At 43.9% G+C, this 14,668-nt stretch overlaps 2 protein-coding genes across 3 annotated transcripts; one reads left to right on the top strand and one right to left on the bottom strand.

Moving 5' to 3' along the window:
- The first annotated feature begins 3,867 nt into the window (after window positions 1-3,867).
- LOC109402044 (ubiquitin carboxyl-terminal hydrolase 30 homolog) lies at window positions 3,868-5,748 on the top strand. Of its 2 annotated transcripts, none has more exons than XR_009996025.1 (3): window positions 3,868-4,443; window positions 4,587-4,662; window positions 4,755-5,748. XR_009996025.1 is itself a non-coding variant. In XM_029861429.2 (3 exons), exons 1-3 carry the CDS (start codon window positions 4,336-4,338, stop codon window positions 4,967-4,969), a joined length of 342 nt encoding a protein of 113 aa, XP_029717289.2. In that variant the 5' UTR covers window positions 3,874-4,335; the 3' UTR covers window positions 4,970-5,748. The 2 variants fall into 2 exon arrangements, 1 of the variants encoding a protein (XP_029717289.2); XM_029861429.2 differs by having other exon boundaries at window positions 3,874-4,386.
- Window positions 5,749-12,801: 7,053 nt separating this feature from the next.
- LOC134288385 (uncharacterized) lies at window positions 12,802-14,184 on the bottom strand. The gene has a single exon (XM_062853109.1). It carries the CDS (start codon window positions 14,182-14,184, stop codon window positions 12,802-12,804), a length of 1,383 nt encoding a protein of 460 aa, XP_062709093.1.
- Between the last annotated feature and the right edge of the window lie 484 nt (window positions 14,185-14,668).

Genomic DNA, 14,668 nt, shown 5'->3' with positions numbered 1-14,668 from the left:
AAATGTTGAAGTAAGTTTGCCTGTCGACACAAGGTTCTTCAACAGAACTTTGTCTCCTTCTTGAACTTCTGAGGGCTTTGCATGACGTCTGATATCTTCCCTTTCTTTCCCTCTATGTTTTAAAACGGTATCTCTGTCTTGGGCTTCGGAACTAACAGGTGGCGCCGTTTCTATGTCGCCAATCGTCGGAATTTTGGACCGAATTAAACGATTTTGCAATAGCACCGATGGGGCCTTTCCCGTAATTGAGTGTGCAGTGGTGTTATACATCATTAAATACTGCAGCAAATCCGTTTCCCAATCACGGTTTAAAGAATGGCTGATCTTGAGTCGTTTTTGAGGGCAACAGAGGACACACGCGCAGTGGAAATTGCGATAGGGAATTGGGAAGAACCGAATTAAAACACGGACACTTTGCGATAGAAAAACTGAACTTATAATTCACGTCTACTTCGGTCGGTTAACAATGGTGGAATGAAAAATGTTTCTTCTTTCTCTGTCTGCGTTCGCGCGCTCCGCTTGCGCGTCGGTGGTTCATCGACGACGAAGTCGATGATGATGATGCCAAGTAGGGGTGTTACACTCACAGGGTCGGACAACCCATTGCAAATCCCCAATAGTTTTAGCAGAGAGCTGTTTTGTCTCTCAACTTCGCCATTCGCCTGCGGCCAGTATGGAGCGGTATGGTTGAGAGTTATGTTTCTTGTGCGACAATAGTCCTCAAATTCCGTGCTGATAAACTGACGACCGTTGTCCAGTGTGATCGTTCTTGGATAACCTAACCGCACAAAGATTGGTTCGATTTGTTTGATTGTTTCTTCTGATGTGATCCTCTTCATGATACACACTTCCTTGTATCGGCTGTAGTAATCCACTATCACCAAGAGATATACGTTCGACGGTAACGGGCCCAGAAAGTCCATTGCTACATCTATCCATGGCTCATTTGGCATAGCTCGACGGCGCATTGGCTCGGGTGCAGAGGGTCTACTAACCAAACGGCAGCCTTCACAGTGTTTAACTGTTTTTCTTGCATCTTCGTCCATTCCAGGCCACCAAACTCTGTCACGCAGGCGCGTTATCATCAACGTTTCTCCTGGATGCCCTTCGTGTGCGAGCTGCAGCATCCTTGTACGCAAATTTTGAGGAATAACTATTCTGCACCCGCGGATTACGTAATCTTCAAGAAGAGCCAGCTCGTTTTGGAAGGGTGTATACTTCTTGGCACCATCCCTGACTGATTCATTCGCCCAATCTCCTGTCAACAGAGCGTCCTTAACGATAAGCAATTCCGGGTCCTCGTCTATTGCGTTCTTGATTTCTGATACATCCACAGCAACTGAATCCGTAATGGCATTGATGTAGATCTTGTCGTCGCATTTATCGATGTCTTCATTATCATTTGTTGGAGATAAACGAGAAAGCGGGTCCGCAACGTTCAGCTTGCCGGGCTTATACACAATCTTGAATTTGAACGGTTGTAATCTGAGTACCCATCTTTCGATGCGACCTGGAGGCTGCGAGGTTGGCTTGAAAATCAATGTTAAAGGACGGTGGTCAGTTTCGAGTTCGAAGTCCCTGCCGAGCAGGAACAATTTAAACTTCTCGACGCTCCACACTATGGCGAGGGCTTCCTTCTCGGTTTGACAATATCTGCGCTCTGTGGGAGATAGGCTCTTGCTAGCATACGAAATGACGATCGGCTTATCATCGCATTCATCTTCAAACTGCAGTAGGACTGCTCCTAAACCCACTGGTGACGCATCTGTGACTACTCTAGTTCGTCGGTTATTATCGAAAAATCCTAGTACTGGAGCGGAGCATACTGCCTGCTTGAGATTTTGGAACGCAATATCGTGCTTCGACGACCAGTCGAATTTCTGTCCGGTAACAGTCAGCTGTCGAAGATGGAATGTCTTGGTAGCCAAATCGGGGATGAACCTTCCTACGTAGCCAACAAGACCAAGAAAACTGCGTACCTCCTCCGCAGATCTGGGTGACCTGAACTGCTGCACGGCCATTATTTTATCTTCCGTTGGTTTAACGCCGTGTTGGGAGATATCGTGCCCTAGAAATTCCGTCTCCGATACCTTGAATTTGCACTTCTTCGTATTTAGTACCACGTTGTGGGCTTCCAGGGTATGTAGAACGCGCTGCAAGGCGGCATCGTGTTCAGCTTCCGTTTTCCCATAAATAAAGATGTCATCTTGAAAGTTGAAGGAGTTGGGACAGTCGCTCAATAACTGTTCGATTATCCTTTGAAAGTGTTCGGACGCGCTGCAGATTCCGAACATTAACCTTGTGTATCGGAACATCCCGAGGTGCGTAATGAATGTCGTGATGTGTCGACTTGACTCATGCAATTCCACTTGGTGATACGCATCTTTGATGTCAAGCCGGGAAAATCACATGGATCCATTTAACCTGTTAATTATTATGTTAATTTATTTTATGTTATTCATTTCACAACTTCATCTTGATACAGTACCTTGCAAGAAGATCATCAAGAGTAGGTATCATATGATACTCTCTCCGGATCGCAGTGTTAACACGACGCATGTCGATGCACAGCCGCACGTCACCGTTGTCTTTTATGACTATTACAACAGGTGACACCCACGGACTAGGACCATTAACTTTTTCGATAATACCCACCCAAGTAACCATTAAGCCGTAAAAATGGCATTAAATCGGTTCTATAGTCAAATATAGAACCTGGCTAACAGAGCTAATTAGTTCTATATCCCCTAATAGAGCTGCTCAAAAGCCACTTTTGGCGCATTATTCGGCTTATATGCGGCCAACTTCAAAATTCCGTACCAGGTCTCTGGAGCGGTAGTTGTCAAAAGTGAGACGAAGAAAAAAGACAAAAATAATTTTTTTTGTTTATCTCCTGTTCCTTTCTCATTTTTTTTTGCTTCACTGAAGTTACTTTTTTGCTGTATGACCCAGATTCCAGCCATTGTCCTCCGGGTTCCTGATCGAAAGTCCATGTCTATTTGCGTTTTCCATCTGCTCCACCGATGCGCCATGGAATCAGTGTGATCAAACTAGTATTTAAACCATGGAAAATTATCTCGACGGTTCAAAATTATATGGAAGGGTGATGATTTAGTGATCAATTTGGTGGCGACAAATGCAGCAAGAGAACAAATGCAGAAGTAACATGTATACAAATAAACGGAAAACGTTGCAGCTCCTCTTTTGCAACGTTTTCCGGCCGTAGCTGGAGTTTGTAGAACTAATAAACTATGAGAATCAAGTCTGGAATCACCACATTTGCTTGAAAGATCCATTATCTTTTGAACAATAACATTCCGAGCAGCATTCGTCCAATGACCACAAAAATGATTCTGTTCCCCCGATCTCGATCCGTTAACATTCATGTTAAAATGTATTAGTCATGACCGAGTCTGTTTTGGTCGAAATCAATTTTGATTGATATAAACGTCATGTACTCCAAGCCCTGTGACAGCACTGACAAACTTCTTTACAGCTTGTAGGCTTTATATAAGCATACAGGGCTTATTTTAGTTCTTACTGTTTATAGTGCCTATAAGCATTAGAAATGCTTATATAGAGCTTCTTAGCACTGAAAATCTGTTCAATGACCGTTATTATGCTTAGAACAGTGCTTAGTGGTTACCTGGGCAATTTTAATAGCCTATTGAGTTGATCTTCGACTTGTTGACGAAGAGCTATTGGGACTCGGCGAACATGTTGGGCCACGGGGTTGACAGTTTCATCAATGTTAATACGTATTTTGACGCCTGTATGTATGATTAAATTTTACAATTTGTGTTTATTAGCTAAATACTAATTTATACCTTTAATTACAGGGAACTTATCAATAGACCATTCCCGTGAATTTTTTTTATGTGCCCTACGGCTTTCTGACAATTTATTGAGCAATCTTTCCTAAGGAACCTATACGTTTTGAAGGCTCTAACTATTGAAAAACAATGAAAAACCTGCGAAGTAGCACTTAACCCTACCGTCTCCTATATATTAATTCACCCCAATTTCCGTCAAACCCCTTTCTCCCCTATGGCTCAACCGCAGCGATGTGGTGAGTTTTTGATCAGCCAGCAAACTGTCAGACGCTTGTTTTTGTTTTGATCCAGGACGTTTTGATTTGCTTCGGTCCGTGCAAATCGGTTCCGTGCCAAGGGCCCAAGGAATCGGTGACTAGCACAACCCGCGGTTTCCTCTACGTGATCAGTACGCTACTGAAAGACGGCATGGAGCTTCTGAGCCCTGGAGTACACGCGGCGTTGTCCCAAAACACATCGGTGGTGCTGGTGTTTTTGTTCGGGCTTGATTGCGGAGGTGGTTATGTTTCGCGAAACAGAAAACAGCATTCTGCACCAGCAGGACCTACCACAGGTGGCGTTTCCTAAATCGAGTTCCGTTGTATGGTCTGGCCCGTTCAGTGTATAGAAGGTTGTGGTAGCGGCGGAAAACATCAGTTTTTTTGTTAATTAAAACCTTTTATCCTCATACAACCTGAAAAATCCAAAAAAGTCGTTCGGTTTTCTGCGACTTTTTCATTCTTTTTTTTTTTTGTTTATGTTTTTTTCTACCAGAGTTTTCATCGAAGGTTGTCAGCGGGAGTGACCGCTGCCGTCGTCGTCGGTGCTGTCGTGTTTTGGGGCCCTTCCGGTGAGTAATGTGGAAAAAACACTCGAAAAAACATCGATTATTTATCTGATTGATTTGATAAGGCGAAACTAACGTGATTTTTTTACTTCCAGGTAACTCAAGATTAATACGGCAGAAGCGAAGCCAGATCGCCGGATTGCACAACTTCGGGAAGACCTGCTTCCTAAATGCGCTGTTCCAGTCCTTGCCCGTTGCAGTTGCACAACACCAAGGACATGAAAACGTTGGTCAATTGATCGCATCCGACGTTGCGCCGAGATCCGTATTCTCCGGGAGCAGTTGTCCGGTCGTTGAACGGAGGAGGTAACCAAACCGAAGATGATCGGCTGTCTGTCAGATGCCCTGTAGGAAGAGGAACTGGGGGTCATGATGCCAGGCCGTCCAGTGCCAAGCTGTCGGAGTTTTGCAATATCAAGTACGACGTATCCACGAACTTGACACGCTGGAGGGGTCACTGATGCGCCGAAACACCGTCATCGATCATTTCCAAGCTCTCCGGACGACCGAGCAAGCCGAAGTCGATTCTGGCCACAAACATAAGCCGAAACTGGACAAACGGGTCGTGCCGATCTCTGTGGGTGTGGATCTGGGCAGACCGAAAGCAGATCCAGGTTCCCCATCCGTTCCGAGGCGGAGCAGTCAGGTCAGGTATGCTGATACAAATCCGTGGTCAGATGCGACATGTTCGAAAGTGTGACGCTGCCGCTTCCGGAAGTTAAGAACCCCAGAATTGTTAGGTACTCTACTTGACTGAAATAAAGGCTACTATATACAAAGTATGAACTACTTCTTACTTTTCACCCCTCTCCTCATCAAGTAAACAAGCGTGGGCTTTAGTTTTGCATCATTCATTCCAAATGTCCATCTTTGGCGCCTGCCCGCCAAGTGCTGCTCGTTTGATTATCGACCTGGTACACAGCAAGTATGAACTTGTGGAACAATTATTAGACCATTTTAGTAGAATGATTTCTCGCATCACCATGCAAATTGAAAGGACGTGATGTACCTTATGAAAACATAAATCCTTATGGACATCTAAAGCCTCGGCCAGATAACTACAAAATGACAAAAAGTATAACTAACTACAAAATTGCAATAACAATTTTAAAAGCAGATAGATCTATTTCTCATTCCCTACAAAAACCAGATGTACTGTGCTGACTTCAGAGGACTTGGTGAACCTTTCATTCGACAAGATCTGTTCAATAGGAAGTATTACAGCAAATTGTGCGTCACCTAACGACTTCAGAGGACTTGGTGAACCTTCTATTCGACTAGATCTGTTCAATAGGAAGTGTTACAGCAAATTGTGCGTCACCTAACGACTTCAGAGGACTTGGTGAACCTTTTATTCGGCAAGATCTGTTCGACAGAGTGAATACCTACAAAGAAAATTGATCTATTTCGAAACCCGTTTTACTGTGCGTCACCACACAACTTCAGAGGACTTGGTGAACCTTCTATTCGACTAGATCTGTTCAATAGGAAGTGCTACAGCAAATTGTGCGTCACCAAACAACTTCAGAGGACTTGGTGAACCTTCTATTCGACTAGATCTGTTCAATAGGAAGTGTTACAGCAAATTGTGCGTCACCTAACGACTTCAGAGGACTTGGTGAACCTTTTATTCGGCAAGATCTGTTCGACAGAGTGAATACCTACAAAGAAAATTGATCTATTTCGAAACCAGTTTTACTGTGCGTCACCACACAACTTCAGAGGACTTGGTGAACCTTCTATTCGACTAGATCTGTTCAATAGGAAGTGTTACAGCAAATTGTGCGTCACCTAACGACTTCAGAGGACTTGGTGAACCTTTTATTCGGCAAGATCTGTTCGACAGAGTGAATACCTACAAAGAAAAATGATCTATTTCGAAACCAGTTTTACTGTGCGTCACCACACAACTTCAGAGGACTTGGTGAACCTTCTATTCGACTAGATCTGTTCAATAGGAAGTGCTACAGCAAATTGTGCGTCACCAAACAACTTCAGAGGACTTGGTGAACCTTCTATTCGACTAGATCTGTTCAATAGGAAGTGCTACAGCAAATTGTGCGTCACCTAACAACTTCAGAGGACTTGGTGAACCTTCTATTCGACTAGATCTGTTCAATAGGAAGTGTTACAGCAAATTGTGCGTCACCTAACGACTTCAGAGGACTTGGTGAACCTTTTATTCGGCAAGATCTGTTCGACAGAGTGAATACCTACAAAGAAAATTGATCTATTTCGAAACCAGTTTTACTGTGCGTCACCACACAACTTCAGAGGACTTGGTGAACCTTCTATTCGACTAGATCTGTTCAATAGGAAGTGCTACAGCAAATTGTGCGTCACCAAACAACTTCAGAGGACTTGGTGAACCTTCTATTCGACTAGATCTGTTCAATAGGAAGTGCTACAGCAAATTGTGCGTCACCAAACAACTTCAGAGGACTTGGTGAACCTTTTATTCGGCAAGATCTGTTCGACAGAGTGAATACCTACAAAGAAAATTGATCTATTTCGAAACCAGTTTTACTGTGCGTCACCACACAACTTCAGAGGACTTGGTGAACCTTCTATTCGACTAATTCTGTTCAATAGGAAGTGCTACAGCAAATTGTGCGTCACCAAACAACTTCAGAGGACTTGGTGAACCTTTTATTCGGCAAGATCTGTTCGACAGAGTGAATACCTACAAAGAAAATTGATCTATTTCGAAACCAGTTTTACTGTGCGTCACCACACAACTTCAGAGGACTTGGTGAACCTTCTATTCGACTAGATCTGTTCAATAGGAAGTGCTACAGCAAATTGTGCGTCACCTAACAACTTCAGAGGACTTGGTGAACCTTCTATTCGACTAGATCTGTTCAATAGGAAGTGTTACAGCAAATTGTGCGTCACCTAACGACTTCAGAGGACTTGGTGAACCTTTTATTCGGCAAGATCTGTTCGACAGAGTGAATACCTACAAAGAAAATTGATCTATTTCGAAACCAGTTTTACTGTGCGTCACCACACAACTTCAGAGGACTTGGTGAACCTTCTATTCGACTAATTCTGTTCAATAGGAAGTGCTACAGCAAATTGTGCGTCACCAAACAACTTCAGAGGACTTGGTGAACCTTTTATTCGGCAAGATCTGTTCGACAGAGTGAATACCTACAAAGAAAATTGATCTATTTCGAAACCAGTTTTACTGTGCGTCACCACACAACTTCAGAGGACTTGGTGAACCTTCTATTCGACTAGATCTGTTCAATAGGAAGTGCTACAGCAAATTGTGCGTCACCAAACAACTTCAGAGGACTTGGTGAACCTTTTATTCGGCAAGATCTGTTCGACAGAGTGAATACCTACAAAGAAAATTGATCTATTTCGAAACCAGTTTTACTGTGCGTCACCACACAACTTCAGAGGACTTGGTGAACCTTCTATTCGACTAGATCTGTTCAATAGGAAGTGCTACAGCAAATTGTGCGTCACCAAACAACTTCAGAGGACTTGGTGAACCTTCTATTCGACTAGATCTGTTCAATAGGAAGTGTTACAGCAAATTGTGCGTCACCTAACGACTTCAGAGGACTTGGTGAACCTTTTATTCGGCAAGATCTGTTCGACAGAGTGAATACCTACAAAGAAAATTGATCTATTTCGAAACCAGTTTTACTGTGCGTCACCACACAACTTCAGAGGACTTGGTGAACCTTCTATTCGACTAGATCTGTTCAATAGGAAGTGCTACAGCAAATTGTGCGTCACCAAACAACTTCAGAGGACTTGGTGAACCTTTTATTCGGCAAGATCTGTTCGACAGAGTGAATACCTACAAAGAAAATTGATCTATTTCGAAACCAGTTTTACTGTGCGTCACCACACAACTTCAGAGGACTTGGTGAACCTTCTATTCGACTAATTCTGTTCAATAGGAAGTGCTACAGCAAATTGTGCGTCACCAAACAACTTCAGAGGACTTGGTGAACCTTTTATTCGGCAAGATCTGTTCGACAGAGTGAATACCTACAAAGAAAATTGATCTATTTCGAAACCAGTTTTACTGTGCGTCACCACACAATTTCAGAGGACTTGGTGAACCTTCTATTCGACTAGATCTGTTCAATAGGAAGTGCTACAGCAAATTGTGCGTCACCTAACAACTTCAGAGGACTTGGTGAACCTTCTATTCGACTAGATCTGTTCAATAGGAAGTGTTACAGCAAATTGTGCGTCACCTAACGACTTCAGAGGACTTGGTGAACCTTTTATTCGGCAAGATCTGTTCGACAGAGTGAATACCTACAAAGAAAATTGATCTATTTCGAAACCAGTTTTACTGTGCGTCACCACACAACTTCAGAGGACTTGGTGAACCTTCTATTCGACAAGATCTGTTCAAAAGGAAGTGCTACAGCAAATTGTGCGTCACCTAACGACTTCTGAGGACTTGGTGAACCTTTTATTCGGCAAGATCTGTTCGACAGAGTGAATACCTACAAAGAAAATTGATCTATTTCGAAACCAGTTTTACTGTGCGTCACCACACAACTTCAGAGGACTTGGTGAACCTTCTATTCGACAAGATCTGTTCAATAGGAAGTATGTATTACTGCAAATTGTGCCTCCAGAAGTGGACTGTTTCAAAAGTGTAATTCGCTTGGGTTCATTCGGGTATTCTACAGTTTCCGGCGAAACCACTCGCTGAACACCCCCACCCCCCCCCCCCCCTCCCCACACACATGAACCATTTTTATTTATTGAATATTTAAACATAACTGACATTCAGGAACGGACCCGCGTCTGGAGGCCATGCCATGCGTGATGGTGCGAGCTGTCCCTGCTTTCGTCGCTCGATCGTCTAGACGTCATAGCTATGACCTTCTTTGACTACTACATACATCTGCTACTGCTCTTGTGTTTGTTGCTGTGGTTGCTGCTGGGGTGCCTATCCTTGCTGTACTTGTCGTGCTGCTCTTGGACGAACTGAGTAAGAGAAATAGAAGGTTCGATTTAGGATCTTTGATTTGGAAATTTAGGTGTAACGGTAAATGAGTTCCTGAAGAAGTTCTCACAATGACCGAAACGATGGACAACAAATTAAATTTATTCAGAGGTTGCAAAACAAGAGGCAAAAACAGCACATAAAGCAATGTGACAGAAGCAAAGCAATTATTCATCTGTACCCACCCGGCCGCTTCGTTTTGACTGAGGATGATTCCTGCATACCTCGATCTTGTCTAAGAACGGCATGCGTTCAATGAATTATGCAGTGTTAGCAAGCAAAAAGAATCTAGCATATATAAATTTATACACGTATCTCCAATGGTCTTAGCCAGTCGAACAAAAAATACACACGTAGGTGGCATCGCTATTATTCTGCCCTAAGAGAATTGTAGGCAGCCAACATCAAACGTTGAGCCCCCATTAACAATGCATTGTTCCCTAAACATTGGTACAACCAGGGTACAACATGCGGGAATCGAAAATATTACGTCATAGTACCCGGCTGAATTTTCATCATATGTTACTCACCTATGATGGGATCGCTTCTTTGAAGATTTTCGGCCGTCCACGTCATCATCCTTGTCGCGGTAGCGATCCTCCTCGGCGGGCTTTCGTTCCACATCTCACCAATTCATGCCAGGTTCTTAATCGCATCGGAAATCTACAAAACAAACAGCAGTTTTAACCCTTTATAAGGCCAAGAAAACTTGAAGAGTTATCATCGCATACTATTATACAAATGATTATATACATGATTGCATGCACAAATCAATTTTTGTTTAAAAGAAACTCTCAAAAATCTAGGTGGCAATATAGTTGCCACTGCCCGTTTAGGCCAAAAACGCTGGTGGCAATATAGTTGCCACTGCCCGTTAACCCCAAAAACGAGCTTTTGAGGTGGCAATATAGTTGCCACTGCCCGTTTAGGCCACCAGCGCTGGTGGCAACATTCTTGCCACTGCCCGTTCAGGGTACTTTTCTTCTTTTGACTTCGACAAAAAGCCGGAAAAGAGATTTTAGAGTGGATTGGGACTTAATCCATAATATAAACTGTGTAGTTCAGCTCATGTCAACCTAGAATTTGATTATATCTTAAAATATTTACCAAATATATAATTTTACAATAAGTTTGAGCTAATTTTCTTTACGCGGTCAAAATTAGCCATTTTTGAGACTACAAATGGCTCCTAAATTGTTGTTAAAGCTTTGTTTAGTACCAAAAAAATACCAGGCGTTGTTAGTAGTCCCAATTTTGCGTAAACCAAAAAAAAAGTTCGAAATAAATTATTATAAAACAGAAAAAAATACAAATAGTAGGTGGCAATATAGTTGCCACTGCCTTATAAAGGGTTAATAACTCTATTATTTCTCACGACAACCAAGTAGCCTACCTCCATCTCTGCCACCTCAGACGCTTCCGAGTAGTCCTCCCTCCGAGTCGGATTCATCCTCGTCGTCGTTGTCGGTCGGTTCATACGCGTCATCCTCTTCGCCCTCGGTATCGTCTTTCCTTCGCCGTCCGATTCTGCACCCAAGAACGTCCAGCTACCGTTGTCAAAGAAGCCCTCCGGGTCGTCCGTGTTGGTTTTGACAAAAAGCGGCCATTCGATCAGATTCACCAACGAGCCTGACGTGAACAGCTCCACCGCGAATAGGAACACATCATTCCGAGTTCAACTGCATGCATCTGGTCCAGGTTGTAAAAGGCCATCACTTGGCCGGACTACGATGCCAGGTTGAAGTATGTACTTGTTGGCCAGCTTGAAGTCCCGCTTGACCCCAATTCCGCTAAAATACATATTTCCAGGCGTGTTTCCCAGCTGCAACTGGCTATCGACCCATCCCTTATCGGCCGCTTCCATGAAATACTTCAGCGCTTTTACTGTGTCCTTGGGAACCTACTTTCCGTGCAGACACGTCACACCCAAATCGAACAGCTCAACATGATTGCCTAAATCCGCCGCCTTTTTGAAATTCTTCAACGCTGTGTCATTGTTCGCTTTGATGTTGTCGCTTCCCTCAAGGTAGTGATGGAAACGACTTTTGCTGCATTGGCCGCAAGACTACAGTACTGATGCAATGCTTTCTGATGGTCCATCGGGATTTCGCGACCGCCCTGATAGTAGAGGTGACCCAATCCAGCTAAGTATGTATGTCGCCCTTATCCGCAAGCAGTTGATCTAATCCAGAAGCCTTATCCGATGGACGGCTACTCCGCCGGAAAACTTCACTTGATTGGCCATTGGCCACCTTCCTGTAGAAATCCAGCGTAGTTTCGCAACTAATCGGTACCCAACTCCGGGCCAGGACCGGTACCCAAGCGCCTTATGAGCCCACGAGTTGTTCCCCAAAGCTTCTATCGTGTTGTAGACCAGCACCTTGACATGCGTCTCGTTGAACCAGATGCCCGTGGCGTACATGAATCCAAGACTCATCTGCGCTTCAAGGAGCGCCTCTTCGACTAGCTGCATGAACGTCTGCTTGACCGCCTCCGTGTCCATGTGCACCGGATTGAGAACCACCATTTCCCTGTCGAATGCTTCCTGAAAATAAATCGATTATCATGGTGTAAAACAGTTCACTTTACAAACCTTTTTTGATTATTTCATGAAGAATTCTCACCTTTTCTGCGGTGGTTTCCGTCGTCGAACAAAAGACTCGGTAGCCGTACATCCGTATACGCGTAGCGGTCATTCGCCTTGTCCACAACCACCAATTCCACAGCATTAAGCAGCGATTTCTGCCCCGGTTAGTGTATGTTCACTAGAATCACGTGAGGCGGCACACTGAACCTCCGTCCGGTCAGCGAAGTCCGGTTCAAATCCGATCCGATCCGTTCGTTGCTGTCGTTTCTGTCCTGATGAAACCGATGGAGTCGCGGAGCAGCGCAGTTTGACATTTCTGAGTGTAAACAAAAAAAGGGGTCCCAGACGTTGCTAATTTTCTGAGGTGAAAAAAAAGATCACCATTACAGGGTTGCCAAAAACAGCCAAAAATTACTTCGCATTGTGATTTTTATTTCAAAATGTGGTGAATTTCCCAGTTTTTAAAAAATTGTATGAAAATCAGGAGTGCATATAAAAAAAATCTGAAAACGGTAAAAGTCATCAAAACCAGGTGTCTTTCGAAGAAAAATATAAAAAACGGGGGTTAGGTCAGACGGGAATGGTCTATAGCGTTATCTGAAATGTGCTGAATCTCCTCCGGACTCACGGCGCTAGGTAGGCCGATCAACAACACTCCCAACTGCTTCGATGTAACTCTTCCTAGCAAGTTCTGTTCACCACCTTTTACAACATAAAATGTAGTGTCAACACTGAGGCCATTACCCTCGACAACCGTTATTTCGGCATCGAATGTACAGATGATACTCAAGGATTCACGTTGTGCGTAAGCCGATAGCTGTTTGGATGACGGACGCACATTCTTCAGGAAAGCATTTTTGTTCCGGATATATTGCCACGTTGATTCATCAACAATGTTGTATTTGCTACCTGAGTCGACCATCATTTCGATGAGCACGCCACCGACCTTACACCAAACCAACTCGTCGTGGTTATCGCTGATTGCATATATGAAGGAGTCCTGCGGATGAGCTTCAGGTTTCACAGCACGTGATTCAGGCAACTGGTTGGCGCTGACAGCGTTGATTTTGGGCTTCTTGAAACGGCGATGATCTTGGTAGTCTGTAGACTTGCGCTTTTTCGGACCAGACTTATCAATCCTTCCGCGACACTTTTTCGCGAAATGACCAATGGCATCGCAGTTGTGACACTTGACGTTCTTGGCTGGACAGTTCTCTTCTGGCTTGTGTGGTCTGTTACCACATCTGCTACAATCGGAAACTTGATAGCTTTGTGTCCAGCGAGATTTGTCATTAGTGTTGGATATTTTGTTCACAAACGTACTGCCACGACTGGTTTCTAGCATGTTCCCAGCACTAGAAGCATGTTGGTTCAACTCACGGACTTGGTGTTGAATAGAAAGGTGGGTGTTGACGAGGTTGGTAAGCTCGTCCAAGTTGATGTTGGGCTTCTCCAATATTTTCCGTCGCAATTCAGGTGGTGCAAGCATTACGATCTTGTCAATCACGGCTGCATCGCGGCTTTCTCGTTCCGTTGTTCCAAACTGACATTTAGTGGCCAATACCTTGGCCCGCAGCAAAAATTTGTCAAGGGTCTCGCCGGTGACTGGTTTCTGCGTCCAAAATGCGTGCCTCTCGAAGGTGTCGTGGCGTTTCGGAGCAAAATAAGTATCCAATCGTTGTATGACATTTTCGAAATCATCTCCGCCGTCTTCAGTGGTTTCATGGTTAGCGTTGGGTAAGCTCTCATACACACGTTGAAGTTGACGACCAGCGACAGCCAGGAAGATGCTTTTGAGTCTTGTTTTGAGTCTTTTCTTGCTCTTCTTGCTCATCGCAGCCGCGATGTACTCAAACTGTCTCTTGTAATCGAACCATGATTGTCTAAGTTCCGTTATTGGAACGTTGTCACACTCGAACGGTGGCAGTTTAAACAACTGGTCTTCCATCTGTTTAAAGTAGATTTTATTAAGTTGTGGTTGCATTCAAAAAAATGTATACTTTTACAAACTTTGGGAGATCTTAGACACATGACATAAACAAACTAAGATTGTTTTTCATTTGCCCAGTTGCCATTGGCAACCAATTCCGTCTGGTTCACTGGGCTTGCCATATATTAAGCGATGCATTGCGTTGGCATGACAACCACGTGTTATTATTATTTTTTTAGCATTTTACACGTTGCTCTCAAGGCCAAGGCAAAATCCCTTTTTAGAGGCAAAATTTTCACAGTTTGACCTGGCGGATCGTATCCGCCGCAAATGCAGTTGCTTTTTAAGGCCAACCGTTCGTACAACAGCCTGACCCGACGGATCGTATCCGCCGCTAAGGCAAGCTCCCTTCGAAAGGCGAACTTTTTACAACCTGACCCGACGGATCGTATCCGCCGCTAAGGTAGTTGCCTTTGAAGGTCAACTTTTTGTACAACAGCCT

Source organism: Aedes albopictus, chromosome 1 (assembly GCF_035046485.1).
Source record: "Aedes albopictus strain Foshan chromosome 1, AalbF5, whole genome shotgun sequence".
NCBI lineage: Eukaryota > Metazoa > Arthropoda > Insecta > Diptera > Culicidae > Aedes > Aedes albopictus.
The sequence above is the reverse complement of the archived record's forward strand: the minus strand, read 5'-3'. Positions and strand labels throughout refer to the sequence as shown.

What these genes read in the sequence shown, in the direction of transcription:
- LOC134288385 (XM_062853109.1), bottom strand. Translation starts at nt 14,184, where the DNA reads ATGGAAGACCAGTTGTTTAAACTGCCACCGTTCGAGTGTGACAACGTT.
- LOC109402044 (XM_029861429.2), top strand. Translation starts at nt 4,336, where the DNA reads ATGTTTCGCGAAACAGAAAACAGCATTCTGCACCAGCAGGACCTACCA. An exon ending in ACCAGCAGGACCTACCACAG is followed by an intron (nt 4,387 to 4,586) that starts GTGGCGTTTCCT and finishes TTTTTCTACCAG; the next exon opens with AGTTTTCATCGAAGGTTGTC. An exon ending in CGTGTTTTGGGGCCCTTCCG is followed by an intron (nt 4,663 to 4,754) that starts GTGAGTAATGTG and finishes TTTTACTTCCAG; the next exon opens with GTAACTCAAGATTAATACGG.